The 21639-nt window shown below is 41.3% G+C and overlaps 1 protein-coding gene across 6 annotated transcripts in view; it reads left to right on the top strand.

Moving 5' to 3' along the window:
• Positions 1-21639, top strand: part of syngap1a (synaptic Ras GTPase activating protein 1a) — a 78477-nt gene that overhangs the window by 11139 nt on the left and 45699 nt on the right. For 5 of the 6 annotated variants that reach the window (XM_067424833.1, XM_067424834.1, XM_067424835.1 and 2 more), the window contains one exon: positions 1646-1751. In XM_067424833.1, the coding sequence (XP_067280934.1) occupies positions 1646-1751 (106 nt within the window). Of the gene's footprint in view, positions 1-1645; positions 1752-5373; positions 6053-21639 lie in introns of those variants that run through there. The other variant, XM_067424837.1, reaches the window with a different exon arrangement.

Below are 21639 nucleotides of genomic sequence, written 5' to 3'. Positions count from 1 at the left end.
CGCGTTACGCGCCACGTTTGAGCTTCGGCGAGAGCCAATGAGGTTCGTTCTCGCGTTACGCATCATTTTTGGGCTTCAGCGAGAGCCAATGAGGTTCGTTCTCGCGTCAGGTTAGAGCTTTGGCGAGAGCCAATGAGGTTCGTTCTTGCATCACGTTTGAGCTTTGGCGAGAGCCAATGAGGTTCGTTCTCGGGTCACGTTTGAGCTTCGGCGAGAGCCAATGAGGTTCGTTCTCGCGTTACGCGTCACGTTTGGGCTTCGGCGAGAGCCAATGAGGTTCGTTCTCGCGTTACGCGTCACGTTTGAGCTTAGGCGAGAGCCAATGAGGTTCGTTCTCGCGTTACGCGTCACGTTTGAGCTTAGGCGAGAGCCAATGAGGTTCGTTCTCGCGTTACGCGTCACGTTTGGGCTTCGGCGAGAGCCAATGAGGTTCGCTCTCGCGTTACGCGTCACGTTTGAGCTTCAGCGAGAACCAATGAGGTTCGTTCTCACGTTACTCGTCACGTTTGAGCTTCGGCGAGAACCAATGAGGTTCGTTCTCACGTTACGCGTCACGTTTGAGCTTCGGCGAGAGCCAATGAGGTTCGTTCTCGCTTTACGCGTCACGTTTGAGCTTCGGCGAGAACCAATGAGGTTCGTTTTCGCGTTACGCGCCACGTTTGAGCTTCGGCGAGAGCCAATGAGGTTCGTTCTCGCTTTACGCGTCACGTTTGAGCTTCGGCGAGAACCAATGAGGTTCGTTCTCGCGTTACACGTCACGTTTGGGCTTCGGCGAGAGCCAATGAGGTTCGTTTTCGCGTTACGCGTCACGTTTGAGCTTCGGCGAGAACCAATGAGCTTCGTTCTCGCGTTACGCATCATTTTTGGGCTTCAGCGAGAGCCAATGAGGTTCGTTCTCGCGTCACGTTAGAGCTTAGGCAAAAGCCAATGAGGTTCGTTCTCGCGTTACACGTCACGTTTGGGCTTCGGCGAGAGCCAATGAGGTTCGTTTTCGCGTTACGCATCATTTTTGGGCTTCGGCGAGAGCCAATGAGGTTCGTTCTCGCGTCACGTTAGAGCTTTGGCGAGAGCCAATGAGGTTCGTTCTTGCATCACGTTTGAGCTTTGGCGAGAGCCAATGAGGTTCGTTCTCTCGTCACGTTTGAGCTTTGGCGAGAGCCAATGAGGTTCGTTCTCGCGTTACACGTCACATTTGAGCTTCTGCGAGAGCCAATAAGGTTCGTTCTCGCGTCACGTTAGAGCTTTGGCGAGAGCCAATGAGGTTCGTTCTTGCATCACGTTTGAGCTTTGGCGAGAGCCAATGAGGTTCGTTCTCTCGTCACGTTTGAGCTTTGGCGAGAGCCAATGAGGTTCGTTCTCGCGTTACACGTCACATTTGAGCTTCTGCGAGAGCCAATGAGGTTCGTTCTCGCGTTACACGTCACATTTGAGCTTCTGCGAGAGCCAATGAGGTTCGTTCTCGCGTTACGCGTCACATTTGAGCTTCGGCGAGAGCCAACGAGGTTCGTTCTCGAGTCATTTTGGGTGAACTAACTATTTAAAGCAGTCACTTTGATGTAGCGATCGTTAATCCCAGAGATGGAACACTCGTCACATTATTATCGATTATATGAGATGTGTTGATAACGTTTGTTTGTGTGTTCAGGTTCATCCACTGCTGATGAATGATCACCGTCCCGTCTCTCACCGACACAAACTGCTGCGCAGGACCGTCAGCGTACCTGCAGATAGCAGACCGCATCCTGAGTCAGGTACACACACACACACACACACACACACACACACACACACACACACACACACTCTCTCTCTCTCTCTCGCTCTCACATACACACACACACACACACACACACACATACACACACACACACTCACTCTCTCTCTCGCTCTCACATACACACACACACACATACACTCACACTCTCTCACAAAACACACACACACACACTCACACTCTCTCACTCACACTCAAAACACACACACACTCACACTCTCTCACTCACACACAAAACACACACTCACACTCTCTCACTCACACACAAAACACACTCAAACACACACTCACACACACACACACACACACACACACACACACACACACTCACACTCTCTCACTCACACACAAAACACACACACACTCACAAACACACACACACACACACACACACACACACACACACACACTCACACTCTCTCACTCACACACAAAACACACACTCACACTCTCTCACTCTCTCACTCACACACAAAACACACTCACAAACACACACTCACACTCTCTCACTCACACACAAAACACACTCAAACACACACTCACACACACACACACACACACACTCACACTCTCTCACTCACACACAAAACACACACTCACAAACACACACACACACACACACACTCACACTCTCTCACTCACACACAAAACACACACTCACACTCTCTCACTCACACACACACACACACACTCACACTCTCTCACTCACACACACAAAACACACACTCACACTCTCTCACTCACACACACACACACACAGACACACACACTCACACTCTCTCACTCACACACAAAACACACTCACAAACACACACTCACACTCTCTCACTCACACACACTCACACTCTCTCACTCACACACAAAACACACTCAAACACACACTCACACACACACACACTCACACTCTCTCACTCACACACAAAACACACACTCACAAACACACACACACACACACACACACTCACACTCTCTCACTCACACACACAACACACACTCACAAACACACACACACTCTCTCACTCTCTCACTCACACACACACACACACACACACACACACACACACATTCTCTCACTCTCTCACTCACACACACACACACGTTAACAGTAAACCGCTGCTCGTGTTCCAGTGATATCGTTCCTCTGTGTCGGTATAGTTGAGCGATTATTGAAACTTTATAGTGATGGTTTCATGCCCTTATGGTTATCGTTATCGTTGTTAATGTGAACCTTAAGCATTCCAGCTGTCTGTGATTTTAACGGTCTGAGTTTGCACGTCCGTATATATTAAAGCGTTTATGTCTAGTGTGTTGATGCTGCACGTTTGTGTGTCCAAACGTACAGAAATATCCGTGTGTGAACACAAGCCTGTTCATCCACAGCAGGAGCTCTGGCTGCCGCATTTACATATTCATCAGGCTATATTTAAATCCATACCTAAACACACATATTTACACATAAACATATGCAAATCTCTCACACACACACACAGACTTAACGTATATTATTACGAATGCTGCCTGTGATGAACACTGATACATGTGATTGTATTTAAGGAGCTGATTTACACACACACACACACACACACACACACATCTATTCTTCTGGTAACCATGACAATAATTAGAGATCGCTGTAGCTGTGTGTTAACCGATGGCTCGGGGGAGCGAAAGCACTTTGGCCGACCATCTTTCACTCTCTCTCTTTATTTTTCCTTTTGCTTTATACTCGTTCTTATTTAATATGGAGGACGGCCATCCACAGATTGAAGGCTTGTGTTGTCATGGAAACTGTAAGTCGTTGTGCCACCAGCCAGCTCCCCCGCGGTGAGCCGAGTGGTTTGGTCCATGTTGCTCTGTGTCGGACCGAACCATCGTGGGGCTTTTCAGTTTAACGGATTTAAATAAAAAAAGACATTCTAACAAATTTATTTTTCCTTTATCGAACTTTTCCAACATATTCAAAACACTTGATGAAGCGTTCTTTTAACGGAATGGGTCTGACCACATCATTTTTGATTTCATGGTGAATTTTGGACCATTACATGGCAATCTTATCATTAAAAAAAACTCTTCCTCCTTTAATTTTCTCTTTTCCCTCCGTATTCTAGTTTTTGCTACCCTGAGTAATATCCAAATCTTTGTATTTAGGGCTCTTTTTGCGTTTGTATTTAGATCGCTTCCTGTACCCCTCAGTTGTAAGTCACTGGATAAAAGCGTCTGCTAAATGCATAAATGTAAATGTAATTTTACTTGGTTAGTCACTGAATGTGCAAGAACAGCTGTTTAAGTTAATCCAATGTAGGTAATTGTGCCAGTTACATCACTAACTAATCAGCAATGCATCTTCTAACACAGAGTTTATTGTACCTGATTAATAAAAATAAAATGTAAAAAATCAATCGATGTCGTCCAGCGCAGGAATCGAACCCGGGTCTGTTTGAATGAAGCCCATGCCACTCCCACCGCGCTCCCTAACAGATGGTTAATACATACTGGTACTAAGGACATGTCAGTTGTAGAAGATTCTTATTTTTAATGTGGGTTAATCTGACATGTTCTTGAGTTTATTTACCTGCTTAATTAATAAAGCTCGATTGAAGTCGTGCGGTGCGGGAATCGAACCCGGGTCTGTTTGAATGAAGCCACTCCCACCGCTTTCCCTGACAGATGGTTAATACATACTAAGAACATGTCAGTCGTTAAGGTTTCTCATGTTTAACGTTATTTTACCTGCTTAATAAAGATCGATTGAAGTCGTGCGGTGCGGGAATCGAACCTGGGTCTGTTTGAATGAAGCCCATCCCACTGCGCTCCCTGCGAGACGGTTAATACATACTAAGGACATGTCAGTTGTAGAAGATTCTCCTTTTTAATGTTAGTTAATCTGACATGTTTTTGAGTTTATTTTACCTGCTTAATTAATAAAGATCGATTGAAGTCGTGCGGTGCAGGAATCGAAGCCGGGTCTGTTTGAATGAAGCCCATCCCACCACGCTCCCTGACAGGTTAAAACATACTAAGAACATGTCAGTCGTTGAGCTTTCTCATGTTTAATGTTATTTTACCTGCTTAATTAATAAAGATCGATTGAAGTCGTGCGGTGCGGGGATCGAACCCCGGTCTGTTTGAATAAAGCCCATCCCACTGCGCTCCCTGTGAGACGGTTAATACATACTAAGAACATGTCAGTTGTAGAAGATTCTCCTTTTTAATGTGAGTTATTCTGACATGTTCTTGAGTTTATTTTACCTGCTTAATTAATAAAGATCGATTAAAATTGTGCGGTGCGGGAATCGAACCCGGGTCTGTTTGAATGAAACCCATCCCACCGCGCTCCCTGACAGACGGTTAAAACATACTAAGAACATGTCAGTCGTTGAGCTTTCTCATGTTTAATGTTATTTTACCTGCTTAATTAATAAAGATCGATTGAAGTCGTGCGGTGCCGGGATCGAACCCGGGTCGTTCTGTATGAAGCGCGACCTTAGAACCTGTCAGTTGTCGAAGTTTGTATGGTTTTTAATCCAGGTTGTGTTAATGATCTAGAGGTGTGTGTGTGTGTGCGCGCGCGCGCATGTGTAGGGGTAGTAGCAGATCTCTTTAGTGTGTCAGACTCGCTCTGCACGGCTGCATGATTTCTTTTGCCAGTGTGAGATGAAGATGAGGAGGATGAAGCGCGCGCGGTCCGCCCACGCAGGATCATTGCGCGTCTAAATCGTCGCGCTGAATGCATCACATTTATGCATGTTCGATGAAGACGATGCTGCGGGAGTAACGCGATGAATATTACATTAACAGCATCGGCGACATGACAAACGCGCTTCTGTCGCAGAGGAGCGAACGATGAGCGCCGGTGGGAACCTGCGCGTTACCCTGGAAACGGCGGAGACTCGAGCGAGCGCAGGCCGAGCAGAGCGCACCGAAAGCCGGACTGAAGACCGAGGAACAGCCGCTGCGGGACGCGGAGCTCCGGTGGAGTCGCACTGCTTTCGCTGGAGTGGATGTGCGCGAATTATGCACGAGATTCTCACGATGGAACGAGTTGCCTTTTTAATAAGCCAGTGATGAAGATGATGAAGAAGACTGCACATGTCCATAGCAAACTTCACTGCATCACTGGCTCCTGTGAGAGACAGAACTGATCTGAGGACTGTGAGAATGACAGATGATGGAGTGACTAAAATTTTTAATGCAAGTAATTGGATTGGACAGACAGACAGATAGAGAGAGAGAGAGACAGACGCGCTGAGGCCTGACGCCTCCTGTCTCTCTTCTTCGGTAAGTCACTCATACTGTAACCAATACTGTACTGACCGATAATCCGCATTCAAAATCGAATTAAATCAAATAGTGATGTTTAACGACGGCCGACACTGAATATGCGTGACATTTTCCACATTAAAGAAGGTCCTGCGCATATAAATATATATATAAACACTGCAAAAAAAATGTGTTTTGTCTTGTTTCTAGTCCAAACATCTAAATATTCTTAAAACAAGAAGTATTTACTAGACTAACAAAAGTAATTATCTTGTTTTGGGGAAAAATAACTCAAAATGAAGAGAGTTTTTGCTTAAAATAAGATAAATAATCTGCCAATGGGGTGAGATAAATAATCTTGTTTTCTGTTTGAATTAAGATTATTTTTCTCACCCCATTGGCAGATTATTTATCTTATTATAAGCAAAAACTCTCTTCATTTTGAGTTATTTTTCCCCAAAAGAAGACAATTACTTTTGCTTGTCTAGTAAATACTTCTTGTTTTAAGAATATTTAGATGTTTGGACTAGAAACAAGACAAAAATACTGAGGAAGAAGAGCATTTTTTGCAGTAAAGTGCCGTTTTAAATATTGTAATATTGTTTTAGATTCTCCTACAACATAATCACATCCATCCAAGGTCAAACGCACCGTAACCGTCTCCTAATCTCCACTGCAGCATCGGCTCTTCTCTCTCAGCGAATGGAACGCTTTGTTCGAAGACTTCGTGTCTCTCTAAGCCCCGCCTCTCTGAGAGCCTCTGCTCTGATTGGTCAGAAAGCAAGCGCTCATTATCATATCTGAATCTCAGCTCTTGACACTCAGAGATACGAACAGTAAAGATGGCGTGGGTTTGACCATATCATTGTAAGATTATTGTAATGCTCTACTGGGTGGCTGCCCTGCTCGCTTAATAAACAAACTCCAGCTGGTCCATGATAGATAGATAGATAGATAGATAGATAGATAGATAGATAGACAGACAGACAGACAGACAGACAGACAGACAGACAGACAGACAGACAGATAGATAGATAGATAGATAGATAGATAGATAGATAGATAGATAGATAGATAGATAGATAATGCTCTACTGGGTGGTTGCCCTGCTCGCTTAATAAACAAACTCCAGCTGGTCCATGATAGATAGATAGATAGATAGATAGATAGATAGATAGATAGATAGATAGATAGATAGATAGATAGATAGATAGATAGATAGATAGATAGATAGATAGATAGATAGATAGATAGATAGATAGATAATGCTCTACTGGGTGGTTGCCCTGCTCGCTTAATAAACAAACTCCAGCTGGTCCATGATAGATAGATAGATAGATAGATAGATAGATAGATAGATAGACAGACACAGACAGACAGACAGACAGACAGACAGACAGACAGACAGACAGACAGACAGACAGACAGATAGATAGATAGATAGATAGATAGATAGATAGATAGATAATGCTCTACTGGGTGGTTGCCCTGCTCGCTTAATAAACAAACTCCAGCTGAACGCAGTAGCCTAGAAACGGTTCTTTTGAAGATTCTGTCTCTCTAAACCCCGCCTCCCTGAGAGCCTCTGCTGTGATTGGTCAGAAAGCAAGCGCTCATTATCATATCTGAATCTCAGCTCTTCACACTCAGTGATACGAAGAGAAGAGTCTGACTGCAGAGCCGCAGAGCCACAGTTTTACCCCAGCAGTTCTGGCCGCTCATGCGTATTGCGTCGTTACGTTACGGCACTGGAAGGGAATAAAACTACATTATTTATTTATTTATTTATTTATTTATTGCAATTGCAATTGTTTGATCTTATAGTTATTCGTTAGTGATCAACTGAAATGATAAAATAAAGAAATGTTTAAAATATAAATTGTAAATGTAAAGGCTATATAAATGCTAATTAGATGAGTTTATTGTTTATGTCTCCAACAAATGAATAATATGCTCACACTTTCAGCCTGTTTAACCGTTCGTGCATTTACCCCAGGCAGAATGAATCAACTTCAGGAACTAGTTGTCTGGACTTTAGACTAATTATAAAAACCTTTGAAATGTCTATTCGAAAGCTAGTTTATTATACCAGGCTGTTCTTTTTGGAGAAAAAACGTAAAATAAAAATGTAAGTGTTCATGACAGTATTGTTTTATATACGCTCTGCAGACAGATATTATTGGATACGAACAGTAACGATGGCGTGGGTTTTACCGTATCAGTGAGGGGGCGGGGCTAAGGGACTCCTCAGCCAATCAAGACCAGAGGATGGCGTTATGCAAATGAGTTCTAAACCTACTGAATTACTGATGACTCGCTTCAGTTCAGAATCGATTCCTTTGACCTTGATTTGATCTTCACAACTTCTAACACGCACAGACGCGTTCAGAAAAGCGTATTTCCACTGGCACTTCAGCAGGAATACCTCTTTCGTGATGTTTGCTGTGCAGGAACTGGCATGATTGTGATTGGTTGCCAGGTCACTGCCCTGCTGTTGCTAGGGTGTTCTGGTCTGTGTTCTGGTCATCTGTTTTCTGGTGAGACGGGTGAGATGTTGCGTCTGATCTCGTGAGGGTCAGAGGTCGTGCGTCGCCGAGCTGCTTTTAATTCGTTTTATAGAGTCAGCCTCCTGTGTGGGATTGACTGTAGAGAACATCAGAAAGCTGATCAAATGCTAAACTTCATGCAAACAAGATGAGTAAGAAATGCAGAGAAGAAAACAAAGGTTCTGGTGGATGTGTTACTGCTGTATTAAACTGAGATTAGGGTTTGTAGAGCGAGCGCAGCTGCTCATCTCGTGTTTTACGCGGAGGATATCTGAGCTGGAGCACTCATGTTAAAGTCAGACTTCTTTTCTCTCCATTTTATCACAACCTTTAAATGCCAGCTTTCTATAATGCAGAGAATTCAATTTAATGCAGAGTATATAATGCATTGCATGTAATTCTTATTGTGCACAAAATATATTGCAAAAAAATACATTTAGTGTAAAGTATATCAAGCATTTGATTGAATTTTTATTGTGCAAAAAAATCTAATATGTAAAAACATATTGCAAAGAATTTAGTGCAAAGTTTACACATTCTCATAGTGCAAAAATATATAAAAATGTATAATGCATAGTTACATTTACTGCACAGTATGCATTATAATGCATAAAATCTTAAAATAAATAATAAACATAGCAATTAATTTAAATGTATATAGTGCACAAATAAAATGCAACAATATTTATTGTATTGTGCAAATATAACATGCAGAGTTAAATTTACTGCAAAATATATAATGCATTTTATTGATTTTTATAGTGCAAAACATAATGCAAAATTATAAATATAATATAAAACACATTTAATGCAAATAATTAAATTGACTGCAAAATATATTATGCATTAAATTGAATTCTTCTAATGAAAAAATATATAATGCAAATATATGTAATATATGTATTGCAATAAATTAAATTTACTGCACAGTATATAATGCATTAAATCATAATTTTATAGTGCAAAAAATCTTAAAATATATAATAAATATAGCAAAGAATTAATTATTGCAAAGTATATAATGCATTTATATAGTGCATTAAACTGAATCCCTATAGTGACATAATGCAAAATTATAAATGTGCGAATAGTGCAATACTTAAAATGATATATATAATAAATATAGCAAATAATCAAATTTATTGCATTAATATAAATTCACGTAGTGCAAAAAATAAAATGCAAAAATATTTAATGTATCATGCAAATATAACATGCACGTAATTACATTTACTGCAAAATATACAATGCATTTCATAAAAAAAATTAAATTAAAAAAAATTTTTTTTTTAGCAAAATTATAAATATAATATTAAACACACATATATAATGCAAATAATTAAATGTAATTCTTCTAAAACAATATATATATATTGCAAAGAATTACATTTACTGAAAAGTATATAATGCATTTTATAGTGCAACATTTTTTTTTTATATATATAATAAATATAGCAAAGAATTAATTACTTTTACATTTATATAGTGCATTAAACTGAATCCCTATAGTGCAAAACGGAATGCAAAAGTCAGTTTAATTATTTGTATTATATATGCAATTTATATTATATTTATAATTTTACATTGTTTTGCACCATAAAAATGTAATAAAATGCATTTTATATATATATAAAGATTTCAGTGCAATATTGTGCAAAATATAAATTTATAATGCAAAACAAAAAAAGCTGCATGCTGTGGTAGTTTATAAAAACAGCGTCTGATTATTCAGCGTGTGAGAATATAAACCTGCGTCTGATCGTTTCACAGCCGTAGCGTCACTGGCTCACGTACAGTAAAGCCAGATGTGGAATACAGGCGATGAAACCATTTTGGTCCCAAATATCTATATTTAGGTTTGGGTTGATCCTGCAGAGAAGGATGTGAAGTGATCTCCACACAGATGTCTGATATATTATTCATATATGATCTTCTCTGGCTGTAGACCAGCGTGGGCTTAAAGGGACAGTGCAGCAGAAACACACCGCCGTGTCTGGACAAACAGCCTCCAGTTTTCTGGAGTCAGAAGTCAAATTTAAGTGACTATTTACTCTCACCAAATCAAAAGTGTCCTTTGTTCTGTAGATGAGTCAAACATCATGATGCTAAACATTTATATTTCACAACGTATACTTTGTAACGGCTTATACTTCGCCAAGGTCGTGGGTTTGAAATCCAGGGAACGAATGATAATATGTTATGCACCATATATAGACTGAAAGCGATGCACGTCACTTAGGATAAAAGCATCTGACAAATGCATTAATGTCAGATATGACTTCAGAAGATTTCAGTTTAAATCTGTTGGAAACACTTGGCTTGAAACATTTGTCTGGTGCAGTGTAAAGGTGATCATTCTCTTCATAAATTATTCTAGCATTATAATATATAATAAACGCATCTCAATATTCGCAGATTCCTTGTTTCATTTGATATGACATTGGCTGTTTGTCATGTGTTTAAATTTTATATACCTGCTAAAGGTGTAACATTTAATAAAATACATGCAATAATGCATTATAAATATAAAGTTATTAGCTACAGTCTAACTCCATATCTGACATGATGATGAATAAATAATGTGGTGTTTTACAGTCATAATCTGCCGGCATGAGAGACTTTAGGGATCTTCAACTACCCCTGATTATGATATATGAGTCACAGATATCTCTATTTTTAACGGAACTGTTTGTTTAGACAATTAAAAAAAATCTTTAAAAAAGTTTTGTTTTATGTAATAAGTGTTTTATGTTAAGTATCATATCTAATGCACCAGGCGTTTATGGCTCATATTCTGATATAGTGAGAATATGGAGGAAACATCAGATTTGCCCATTGGCCTCTGTCCCTCTCCTGACTGGCTTCATCAGTCTGTCTCCTCTCCACCATAAGATGGTGTGTGTGTGTGTGTCTGTGTGTGTGTTTGTGTGGTGGGCGTTCTGGCGCAATATGGCTGCCGACGCATCATCCAGGTCATGCTGCACATTGGTGGTAGTTGAAGAGATCCCCCCCCCCTTCATGTAAAGCGACTTGAGTGCCTTGAAAAGCGCTATATAAATGTAACAAATTATTATTATTATTATTAGTATGTCTTACAGCAGTGTGTTGTGTGTGTGTGTATTGGCAGTAGCAAGACCTGTACTTGATCTGCAGCAGCAGTAATAGCAGCAGCAGTGTCAGCAATAGCAGCAGTAATAACAGCAGCAGCAGCAGCGTCAGCAGTAATAACAGCAGCAGCAGCAGTAATAACAGCAGCAGCAGCAGTAATAACAGCAGCAGCAGCAGTAATAACAGCAGCAGTAATAACAGCAGCAGCAGTAATAACAGCAGCACCAGTAATAACAGCAGCAGTAATAACAGCAGCAGTAATAACAGCAGCAGCAGCAGTAATAACAGCAGCAGCAGCAGCAGTAATAACAGCAGCAGCAGCAGTAATAACAGCAGCAGCAGTAATAACAGCAGCAGCAGTAATAACAGCAGCAGCAGTAATAACAGCAGAAGTAATAACAGCAGCAGTAATAACAGCAGCAGCAGCAGTAATAACAGCAGCAGTAATAGCAGCAGCAGCAGCAGTAATAACAGCAGCAGCAGCAGTAATAGCAGCAGCAGCAGCAATAATAACAGCAGCAGCAGCAGTAATAGCAGCAGCAGCAGCAGTAATAACAGCAGCAGCAGCAGTAATAGCAGCAGCAGCAGCAGTAATAACAGCAGCAGCAGCAGTAATAACAGCAGCAGTAGCAGTAATAACAGCAGCAGCAGCAGTAATAACAGCAGCAGTAGCAGTAATAACAGCAGCAGCAGTAATAACAGCAGCAGCAGCAGCAGTAATAACAGCAGCAGCAGTAGCAGTAATAACAGCAGCAGCAGTAGCAGTAATAACAGCAGCAGCAGTAATAACAGCAGCAGCAGTAATAACAGCAGCAGTAGCAGTAATAACAGCAGCAGCAGTAATAACAGCAGCAGCAGCAGCAGTAATAACATCAGCAGCAGTAATAAAAGCAGCAGCAGCAGTAATAACAGCAGCAGTAATAACAGCAGCAGCAGCAGTAATAGCAGCAACAGCAGTAATAACAGCAGCAGTAATAACAGCAGCAGCAGCAGTAATAACAGCAGCAGTAATAACAGCAGCAGCAGTAATAACAGAAGCAGCAGCAATAACAACAGCAGCAGCAGCAGTAATAACAGCAGCAGTAATAACAGCAGCAGCAGCAGCAGTAATAACAGCAGCAGTAATAACAGCAGCAACAGCAGTAATAACAGCAGCAGTAATAACAGCAGCAGTAATAACAGCAGCAACAGCAGTAATAACAGCAGCAGTAATAACAGCAGCAGCAGCAGTAATAACAGCAGCAGTAATAACAGAAGCAGCAGCAATAACAACAGCAGCAGCAGCAGTAATAACAGCAGCAGTAATAACAGCAGCAGTAATAACAGCAGCAGCAGCAGTAATAGCAGCAACAGCAGTAATAACAGCAGCAGTAATAACAGCAGCAGCAGCAGTAATAACAGCAGCAGTAATAACAGCAGCAGCAGCAGTAATAACAGAAGCAGCAGCAGCAGTAATAACAGAAGCAGCAGCAATAACAGCAGCAGTAATAACAGCAGCAGTAATAACAGCAGCAGCAGCAGTAATAGCAGCAACAGCAGTAATAACAGCAGCAGTAATAACAGCAGCAGCAGCAGTAATAACAGCAGCAGTAATAACAGCAGCAGCAGCAGTAATAACAGAAGCAGCAGCAGCAGTAATAACAGAAGCAGCAGCAATAACAGCAGCAGCAGCAGCAGTAATAGCAGCAGCAGCAGTAATAACAGCAGCAGCAGCAATAACAGCAGCAGCAGCAGTAATAGCAGCAGTAATAACAGCAGCAGCAGTAATAACAGCAGCAGCAGCAGTAATAACAGCAGCAGCAGTAATAACAGAAGCAGCAGTAATAACAGCAGCAGCAGTAATAGCAGCAGTAATAACAGCAGCAGCAGTAATAACAGCAGCAGCAGCAGTAATAACAGCAGCAGCAGTAATAACAGCAGCAGCAGTAATAACAGCAGCAGTAATAACAGCAGCAGCAGTAATAACAGCAGCAGTAATAACAGCAGCAGCAGTAATAACAGCAGCAGTAATAACAGCAGCAGTAATAACAGCAGCAGCAGCAGTAATAACAGCAGCAGTAATAACAGCAGCAGCAGCAGTAATAACAGAAGCAGCAGCAATAACAACAGCAGCAGCAGCAGCAGTAATAGCAGCAACAGCAGTAATAACAGCAGCAGCAGCAGTAATAACAGCAGCAGCAGCAGTAATAACAGAAGCAGCAGCAGTAATAACAGAAGCAGCAGCAGCAGTAATAACAGAAGCAGCAGCAATAACAGCAGCAGCAGCAGCAGTAATAGCAGCAGCAGCAGCAGTAATAACAGCAGCAGCAGTAATAACAGCAGCAGCAGCAATAACAGCAGCAGCAGCAGCAGTAATAGCAGCAGCAGTAATAACAGAAGCAGCAGTAATAACAGCAGCAGCAGTAATAACAGCAGCAGCAGTAATAACAGCAGCAGCAGCAGTAATAACAGCAGCAGCAGCAGTAATAACAGCAGCAGCAGCAGTAATAACAGTAGCAGCAGTAATAACAGCAGCAGCAGTAATAACAGCAGCAGCAGTAATAACAGCAGCAGTAATAACAGCAGCAGCAGTAATAACAGCAGCAGCAGCAGTAATAACAGCAGCAGCAGCAGTAATAACAGCAGCAGTAATAACAGCAGCAGCAGCAGTAATAACAGCAGCAGCAGCAGTAATAACAGCAGCAGTAATAACAGCAGCAGCAGCAGTAATAACAGCAGCAGTAATAACAGCAGCAGCAGCAGTAATAACAGAAGCAGCAGCAATAACAGCAGCAGCAGCAGCAGTAATAGCAGCAGCAGCAGCAGTAATAACAGCAGCAGCAGTAATAACAGCAGCAGCAATAACAGCAGCAGCAGCAGTAGTAATAGCAGCAGTAATAACAGCAGCAGCAGTAATAACAGCAGCAGCAGCAGTAATAACAGCAGCAGCAGTAATAACAGAAGCAGCAGTAATAACAGCAGCAGCAGCAGCAGCAGTAATAGCAGCAGTAATAACAGCAGCAGCAGTAATAACAGCAGCAGTAATAACAGCAGCAGCAGCAGTAATAACAGCAGCAGCAGTAATAACAGCAGCAGCAGTAATAACAGCAGCAGCAGTAATAACAGCAGCAGTAATAACAGCAGCAGCAGTAATAACTGCAGCAGTAATAACAGCAGCAGCAGCAGTAATAACAGAAGCAGCAGCAATAACAACAGGAGCAGCAGCAGCAGTAATAGCAGCAACAGCAGTAATAACAGCAGCAGCAGCAGCAGTAATAACAGCAGCAGCAGCAGTAATAACAGCAGCAGCAGCAGTAATAACAGAAGCAGCAGCAGCAGCAGTAATAACAGAAGCAGCAGCAATAACAGCAGCAGCAGCAGCAGTAATAGCAGCAGCAGCAGCAGTAATAACAGCAGCAGCAGTAATAACAGCAGCAGCAGCAGCAGTAATAGCAGCAGTAATAACAGCAGCAGCAGTAATAACAGCAGCAGCAGCAGTAATAACAGCAGCAGCAGTAATAACAGCAGCAGCAGTAATAACAGAAGCAGCAGTAATAACAGCAGCAGCAGCAGCAGTAATAGCAGCAGTAATAACAGTAGCAGCAGTAATAACAGCAGCAGCAGTAATAACAGCAGCAGTAATAACAGCAGCAGCAGCAGTAATAACAGCAGCAGCAGTAATAACAGCAGCAGTAATAACAGCAGCAGCAGTAATAACAGCAGCAGTAATAACAGCAGCAGCAGTAATAACAGCAGCAGCAGTAATAACAGCAGCAGCAGCAGTAATAACAGTAGCAGCAGTAATAACAGCAGCAGCAGTAATAACAGCAGCAGTAATAACAGCAGCAGCAGCAGTAATAACAGCAGCAGCAGCAGTAATAACAGCAGCAGCAGTAATAACAGCAGCAGTAATAACAGCAGCAGCAGTAATAACAGCAGCAGCAGCAGTAATAACAGCAGCAGCAGCAGTAATAACAGCAGCAGTAATAACAGCAGCAGCAGCAGTAATAACAGAAGCAGCAGCAGTAATAACAGCAGCAGTAATAACAGCAGCAGCAGCAGTAATAACAGCAGCAGTAATAACAGCAGCAGCAGCAGTAATAACAGCAGCAGTAATAACAGCAGCAGCAGCAGTAATAACAGCAGCAGTAATAACAGAAGCAGCAGCAATAACAACAGCAGCAGCAGCAGTAATAACAGCAGCAGCAGCAGCAGTAATAGCAGCAGCAGCAGTAATAACAGCAGCAGCAGCAGTAATAGCAGCAGCAGCAGTAATAACAGCAGCAGTAATAACAGCAGCAGCAGCAGTAATAACAGCAGCAGCAGCAGTAATAACAGCAGCAGTAATAACAGAAGCAGCAGCAATAACAACAGCAGCAGCAGTAATAACAGCAGCAGCAGCAGTAATAACAGCAGCAGCAGCAGCAGTAATAGCAGCAGCAGCAGTAATAACAGCAGCAGCAGCAGTAATAACAGCAGCAGCAGCAGCAGTAATAGCAGCAGCAGCAGTAATAACAGCAGCAGCAGCAGTAATAACAGCAGCAGCAGCAGTAATAACAGCAGCAGTAATAACAGAAGCAGCAGCAATAACAACAGCAGCAGCAGCAGTAATAACAGCAGCAGCAGCAGCAGTAATAGCAGCAGCAGCAGTAATAACAGCAGCAGCAGCAGTAATAGCAGCAGCAGCAGTAATAACAGCAGCAGTAATAACAGCAGCAGCAGCAGTAATAACAGCAGCAGCAGCAGTAATAACAGCAGCAGTAATAACAGAAGCAGCAGCAATAACAACAGCAGCAGCAGTAATAACAGCAGCAGCAGCAGTAATAACAGCAGCAGCAGCAGCAGTAATAGCAGCAGCAGCAGTAATAACAGCAGCAGCTTTTGTTGGCTTCAAGTAAAGTTTGTCAAAGTATTTTTATGGTTTCATCATAAATTAACTAAACAGTTTTTTTGTTTTATTCAGTAATTTGCTGTTCTTTTGTCTTTTATATTACTATTGACATTTGATAAGTTAGGTTTTATTCCACTCGTTCAGTCTTAGTTTATATTTATTTCCGTTTTCCAGTTAATTCAGTGTTTATTCCTGTTAGTTGCCCAGTAATGTTTACGTGCTCATCTAATGTTTTTATTTGATTCCAGCTTCGTTTCAATGAACTATAATGTTTTTAATCGTTGTAGTCGTGGTTACCGTCTAAGAGCTCGGATTGGGATCGTGATGAGGGCGAGTAAATAATGGCCGGGTTCGGTACGGCTCTTACCGTGTGTGTGTGTGTGTGTGTGTGTGTGTGTGTGTGTGATGATGATGTTTGTGAATTGAACACATGGATTGAGGCTAATGTTCTGAGAGCGTGAGGGATGTTTTCTGTGTTTCTGCTCGAACCCGCCCACACAGAGACCCTTCCTCAAGCGTCAGATCTGTGTGTGTGTGTGTGTGTGTGTGTGTGTGTGTGTGTGTGTGTGTGTGTGTGTGTGTGTGAGAGAGAGATACATGTATCAGCGACGCTCGCAGCGATTCCCACCCACACACACACACACACTTCAGCCTGACATTGCATTAACATCTAGAATGGCGTTTGGTGTGTGTGGGTGTGTTTGTGTGTGTGTGTGTGTGTGTGTGTTTTGTGCTGAACCTGATCGCACCCATGTGAATTGAAAGTGTAATTTACAATCCGTGATTTTAAGACTAATTAACGTTTTTTTCTACCATTGTATGCGTCGAGCTGCTGTGTGTGCTTTGCGTGTGCTGAGCTCCGTGTGTCTTTTTTGCTTAAACGGAGGCAGTTTCCATGACGACCAAACAAAGACCTCAGAATCACAGCAAAACTTCAAGAAACAGGAGAGAGAGTGAGCGGAAACTTTAGCGTTTATTAGAGCTGATTACTAAATCCGGCATCTCTACACTGGAACAACGCTCTTCTTACTCAGTATTTTTGTCTTGTTTCTAGTCCAAACATCTAAACATTCTTAAAACAAGAAGAATTTACTAGACAAGCAAAAGTAATTGTCTTGTTTTGGGGAAAAATAACTCAAAATGAAGAGAGTTTTTGCTTAAAATAAGATAAATAATCTGCCAATGGGGTGAGATAAATAATCTTGTTTTCTGTTTGAATTAAGATTATATTTCTCACCCCATTGGCAGATTATTTATCTTATTTTAAGCAGAAACTCTCTTCATTTTGAGTTATTTTTCCCCAAAACAAGACAATAATTTGTACTTGTCTAGTAAATGTTTCTTAATGTAAGAATTTTAGATATTTAGACTAGAAATGAGACAAAAATACTGAGTAAGAAGAGCATTTTTTGCAGGTTACTGTGATTACGGATGATTTGGTGTGTGTGTCGTCAGTGTTTAACTGATGCTGGCTGGAATGAGATCAGACGCAGATGATTAACACTCGTGTTTATAGATCACACAGCAGAGCGCGACTGATAGTCCCAAAACTATTCCTGCGCGCTCAAATCTCATAATCCTGTAAGAACTCGTCAGCTGTCAGAACCCGGAGACGCGTCATAAACTAACGGATTATTAAAGTCTGTCAGCGGCACCAAACGCCTAATCAAAGTCAGCACGTGGAGTTAAAGGCACAGTTCACTTTAAAAGGAAAACTGTCGTCCTTTACTCTCCCTCAAGTTGATCAAACCTGTGTGAGTTTCTCTCTTCAGCTGAACACAAGGGGAGATATTTTGAAGAATGTCAGTAACCAGACAGTTAACTGATTTGTTACTGAGATTCTTCAAAATATCTTCCCTTGTGTTCAGCTGAAGAGAGAAACTCACACAGGTTTGAAATAATGTTCTCAAAACATCAGCTTAACATATTATTTATAAAACGTTCATGGAACATTTTAGTTCAAACTAAAGTTTTGAAATGATTCTACTTCTAGAATTCATAACGTTTGAAGAATGATACAATGTAACGTTCTCTTAACGTTTGAAGAATGATACAATGTAACGTTCTCTTAACGTTTGAAGAATGATACAATGTAACGTTCTCTTAACGTTTGAAGAATGATACAATGTAACGTTCTCTTAACGTTTGAAGAATGATACAATGTAACGTTCTCTTAACGTTTGAAGAATGACACAATGTAACGTTCTCTTAACGTTTGAAGAATGATACAATGTAACGTTCTCTTAACGTTTGAAGAATGACACAATGTAACGTTCCCTTAACGTTTGAAGAATGACACAATGTAACGTTCTCTTAACGTTTGAAGAATGACACAATGTAACGTTCTCTTAACATTTGAAGAATGACACAATGTAACGTTCCCTTAACGTTTGAAGAATGATACAATGTAACGTTCTCTTAACGTTTGAAGAATGATACAATGTAACGTTCTCTTAACGTTTGAAGAATGATACAATGTAACGTTCCCTTAACGTTTGAAGAATGATACAATGTAACGTTCCCTTAACGTTTGAAGAATGATACAATGTAACGTTCTCTTAACGTTTGAAGAATGACACAATGTAACGTTCCCTTAACGTTTGAAGAATGACACAATGTAACGTTCCCTTAACGTTTGAAGAATGATACAATGTAACGTTCTCTTAACGTTTGAAGAATGACACAATGTAACGTTCCCTTAACGTTTGAAGAATGATACAATGTAACGTTCCCATAACGTTTGAAGAATGATACAATGTAACGTTCTCTTAACGTTTGAAGAATGACACAATGTAACGTTCCCTTAACGTTTGAAGAATGACACAATGTAACGTTCCCTTAACGTTTGAAGAATGACACAATGTAACGTTCCCTTAACGTTTGAAGAATGACACAATGTAACGTTCCCTTAACGTTTGAAGAATGATACAATGTAACGTTCCCATAACGTTTGAAGAATGATACAATGTAACGTTCTCTTAACGTTTGAAGAATGACACAATGTAACGTTCCCTTAACGTTTGAAGAATGACACAATGTAACGTTCCCTTAACGTTTGAAGAATGATACAATGTAACGTTCTCTTAACGTTTGAAGAATGATACAATGTAACGTTCTCTTAACGTTTGAAGAATGATACAATGTAACGTTCCCTTAACGTTTGAAGAATGATACAATGTAACGTTCTCTTAACGTTTGAAGAATGATACAATGTAACGTTCTCTTAACGTTTGAAGAATGATACAATGTAACGTTCCCTTAACGTTTGAAGAATGATACAATGTAACGTTCCCTTAACGTTTGAAGAATGATACAATGTAACGTTCCCTTAACGTTTGAAGAATGATACAATGTAACGTTCTCTTAACGTTTGAAGAATGACACAATGTAACGTTCTCTTAACGTTTGAAGAATGACACAATGTAACGTTCCCTTAACGTTTGAAGAATGACACAATGTAACGTTCCCTTAACGTTTGAAGAATGAGATTTGAGATATTTTCCAGCTATTTTAATATTATATAAAATATGAACAGGCTTAACATTATGACCGGTGAAGTGAGTAACACTGATGATCTCTTCATCACGGCTCCTGTTAGTGGGTGGGATATATTAGGCAGCAAGTGAACATTTAGTCCTCAGAGTTGATGTGTGTGAAGCAGGAGAAATGGGCAAGCGTAAGGATTTGAGCGAGTTTGGCCAGATTGTGACGGCTACACGACTGGGTCAGAGCATCTCCAAAACTGCAGCTCTTGTGGGCTGTTCCCGGTCTGCAGTGGTCAGTATCTATCAAAAGTGCTCCAAGGAAGGACCAGTGGAGAACCGGCCACAGGGTCATGGGCGGCCAAGGCTCATTGATGACCGTGGGGAGCGAAGGCTGGCCCGTGGGGTCCGATCAAACAGACGAGCTACTGGAGCTCAAACTGCTCCAGAAGTTAATGCTGGTTCTGATAGAAAGCTGTCAGAATACACAGAGCAGCTCAGTTTGAGGCGTATGGACCAGTCAGGGTGACCTCTGACCCCTGACCCCGCCGAAAGCACCAACAGTGGCACGTGAGCATCAGAACTGGACCACGGAGCAATGGAAGAAGGTGGCCTGGTCTGAGGAATCACGTGTTCTTCTACATCACGTGGATGGCCGGGTGTGTGTGTGTGTGTGTGTGTGTGTGTGTGTTCTGCATAATGTGGGACTGGGTCCAAAATATATACAGGGGCTCTTATTTTAAAATGTTTTAGTACTTCCAGCTGCTCCTCCAATCAGATGAGTGTTCATAATTCACCAACAGCAGATCATCAGCAATCGTTGGTCATTACTGCGCACTATTGTGAACTGTATGTGCAGTGCTCACAATTATTCAATTAAATCAATGTAAGAGCTCTTGAAATGATCATGATTGTTCCCTATGAACGTGTTTCATAAGCACTCGCGCTTCACGAGTTCAGATCAGAAGATGGCGGTGCTGCGCTCAGGTGATCGTAATGTTCTGAGCATCTGAGTGAGATCACTGCAGAAACTGCTCTTCTCACTCAGTGTTTGTGTCGTTTCTAGTCTTAACATTCAACAATTCTCACATTAAGAAACATTTACTAGACAACAGCGCTGCGATATTGAAGAAAAATGCGATATGCATTATCTTGTTAAATAATGCGATATTCGATATGCGCTGCGATATTGCAGTTAGTGTGTAAAATCTATTTAAATTATATTTTAAAAATTATTTTAAAGCGGAGAATGAAACCATTTGTGTTTCACATTCTTTCTGGGAAACTTCTGAAAGTGGCCAGCAGTGTTTTAGCAAACATTTGTCACACATCGTTCACGTCGTTTCGGTGTGTGTGTGTGTGTGTGTGTGTGTGTGTGTGTGTGTGTGTGTGTGTGTGTGTGTGTGTGTGTGTGTGTGTGTGTGTGTGTGTGTGTGTGTGTGTGTGTGTGTGTGTGTGTGTGTGTGTGTGTGTGTGTGTGTGTGTGTCAGACAGTGCGAGACTGCAAGTTATTGTTTGTCACAAATTATTGCGTTTAATAACTCTTTTTAACGTTAAACAGTCACATAAGGAGCAGTCGTGTGCCCAGTCGATTCTCTG

This window comes from Pseudorasbora parva, chromosome 19, assembly GCF_024679245.1.
Source record: "Pseudorasbora parva isolate DD20220531a chromosome 19, ASM2467924v1, whole genome shotgun sequence".
In the NCBI taxonomy this organism is placed as follows: domain Eukaryota; kingdom Metazoa; phylum Chordata; class Actinopteri; order Cypriniformes; family Gobionidae; genus Pseudorasbora; species Pseudorasbora parva.
Note: the sequence above shows the minus strand (reverse complement) of the source record. Positions and strands in the feature narration are given on the sequence as shown.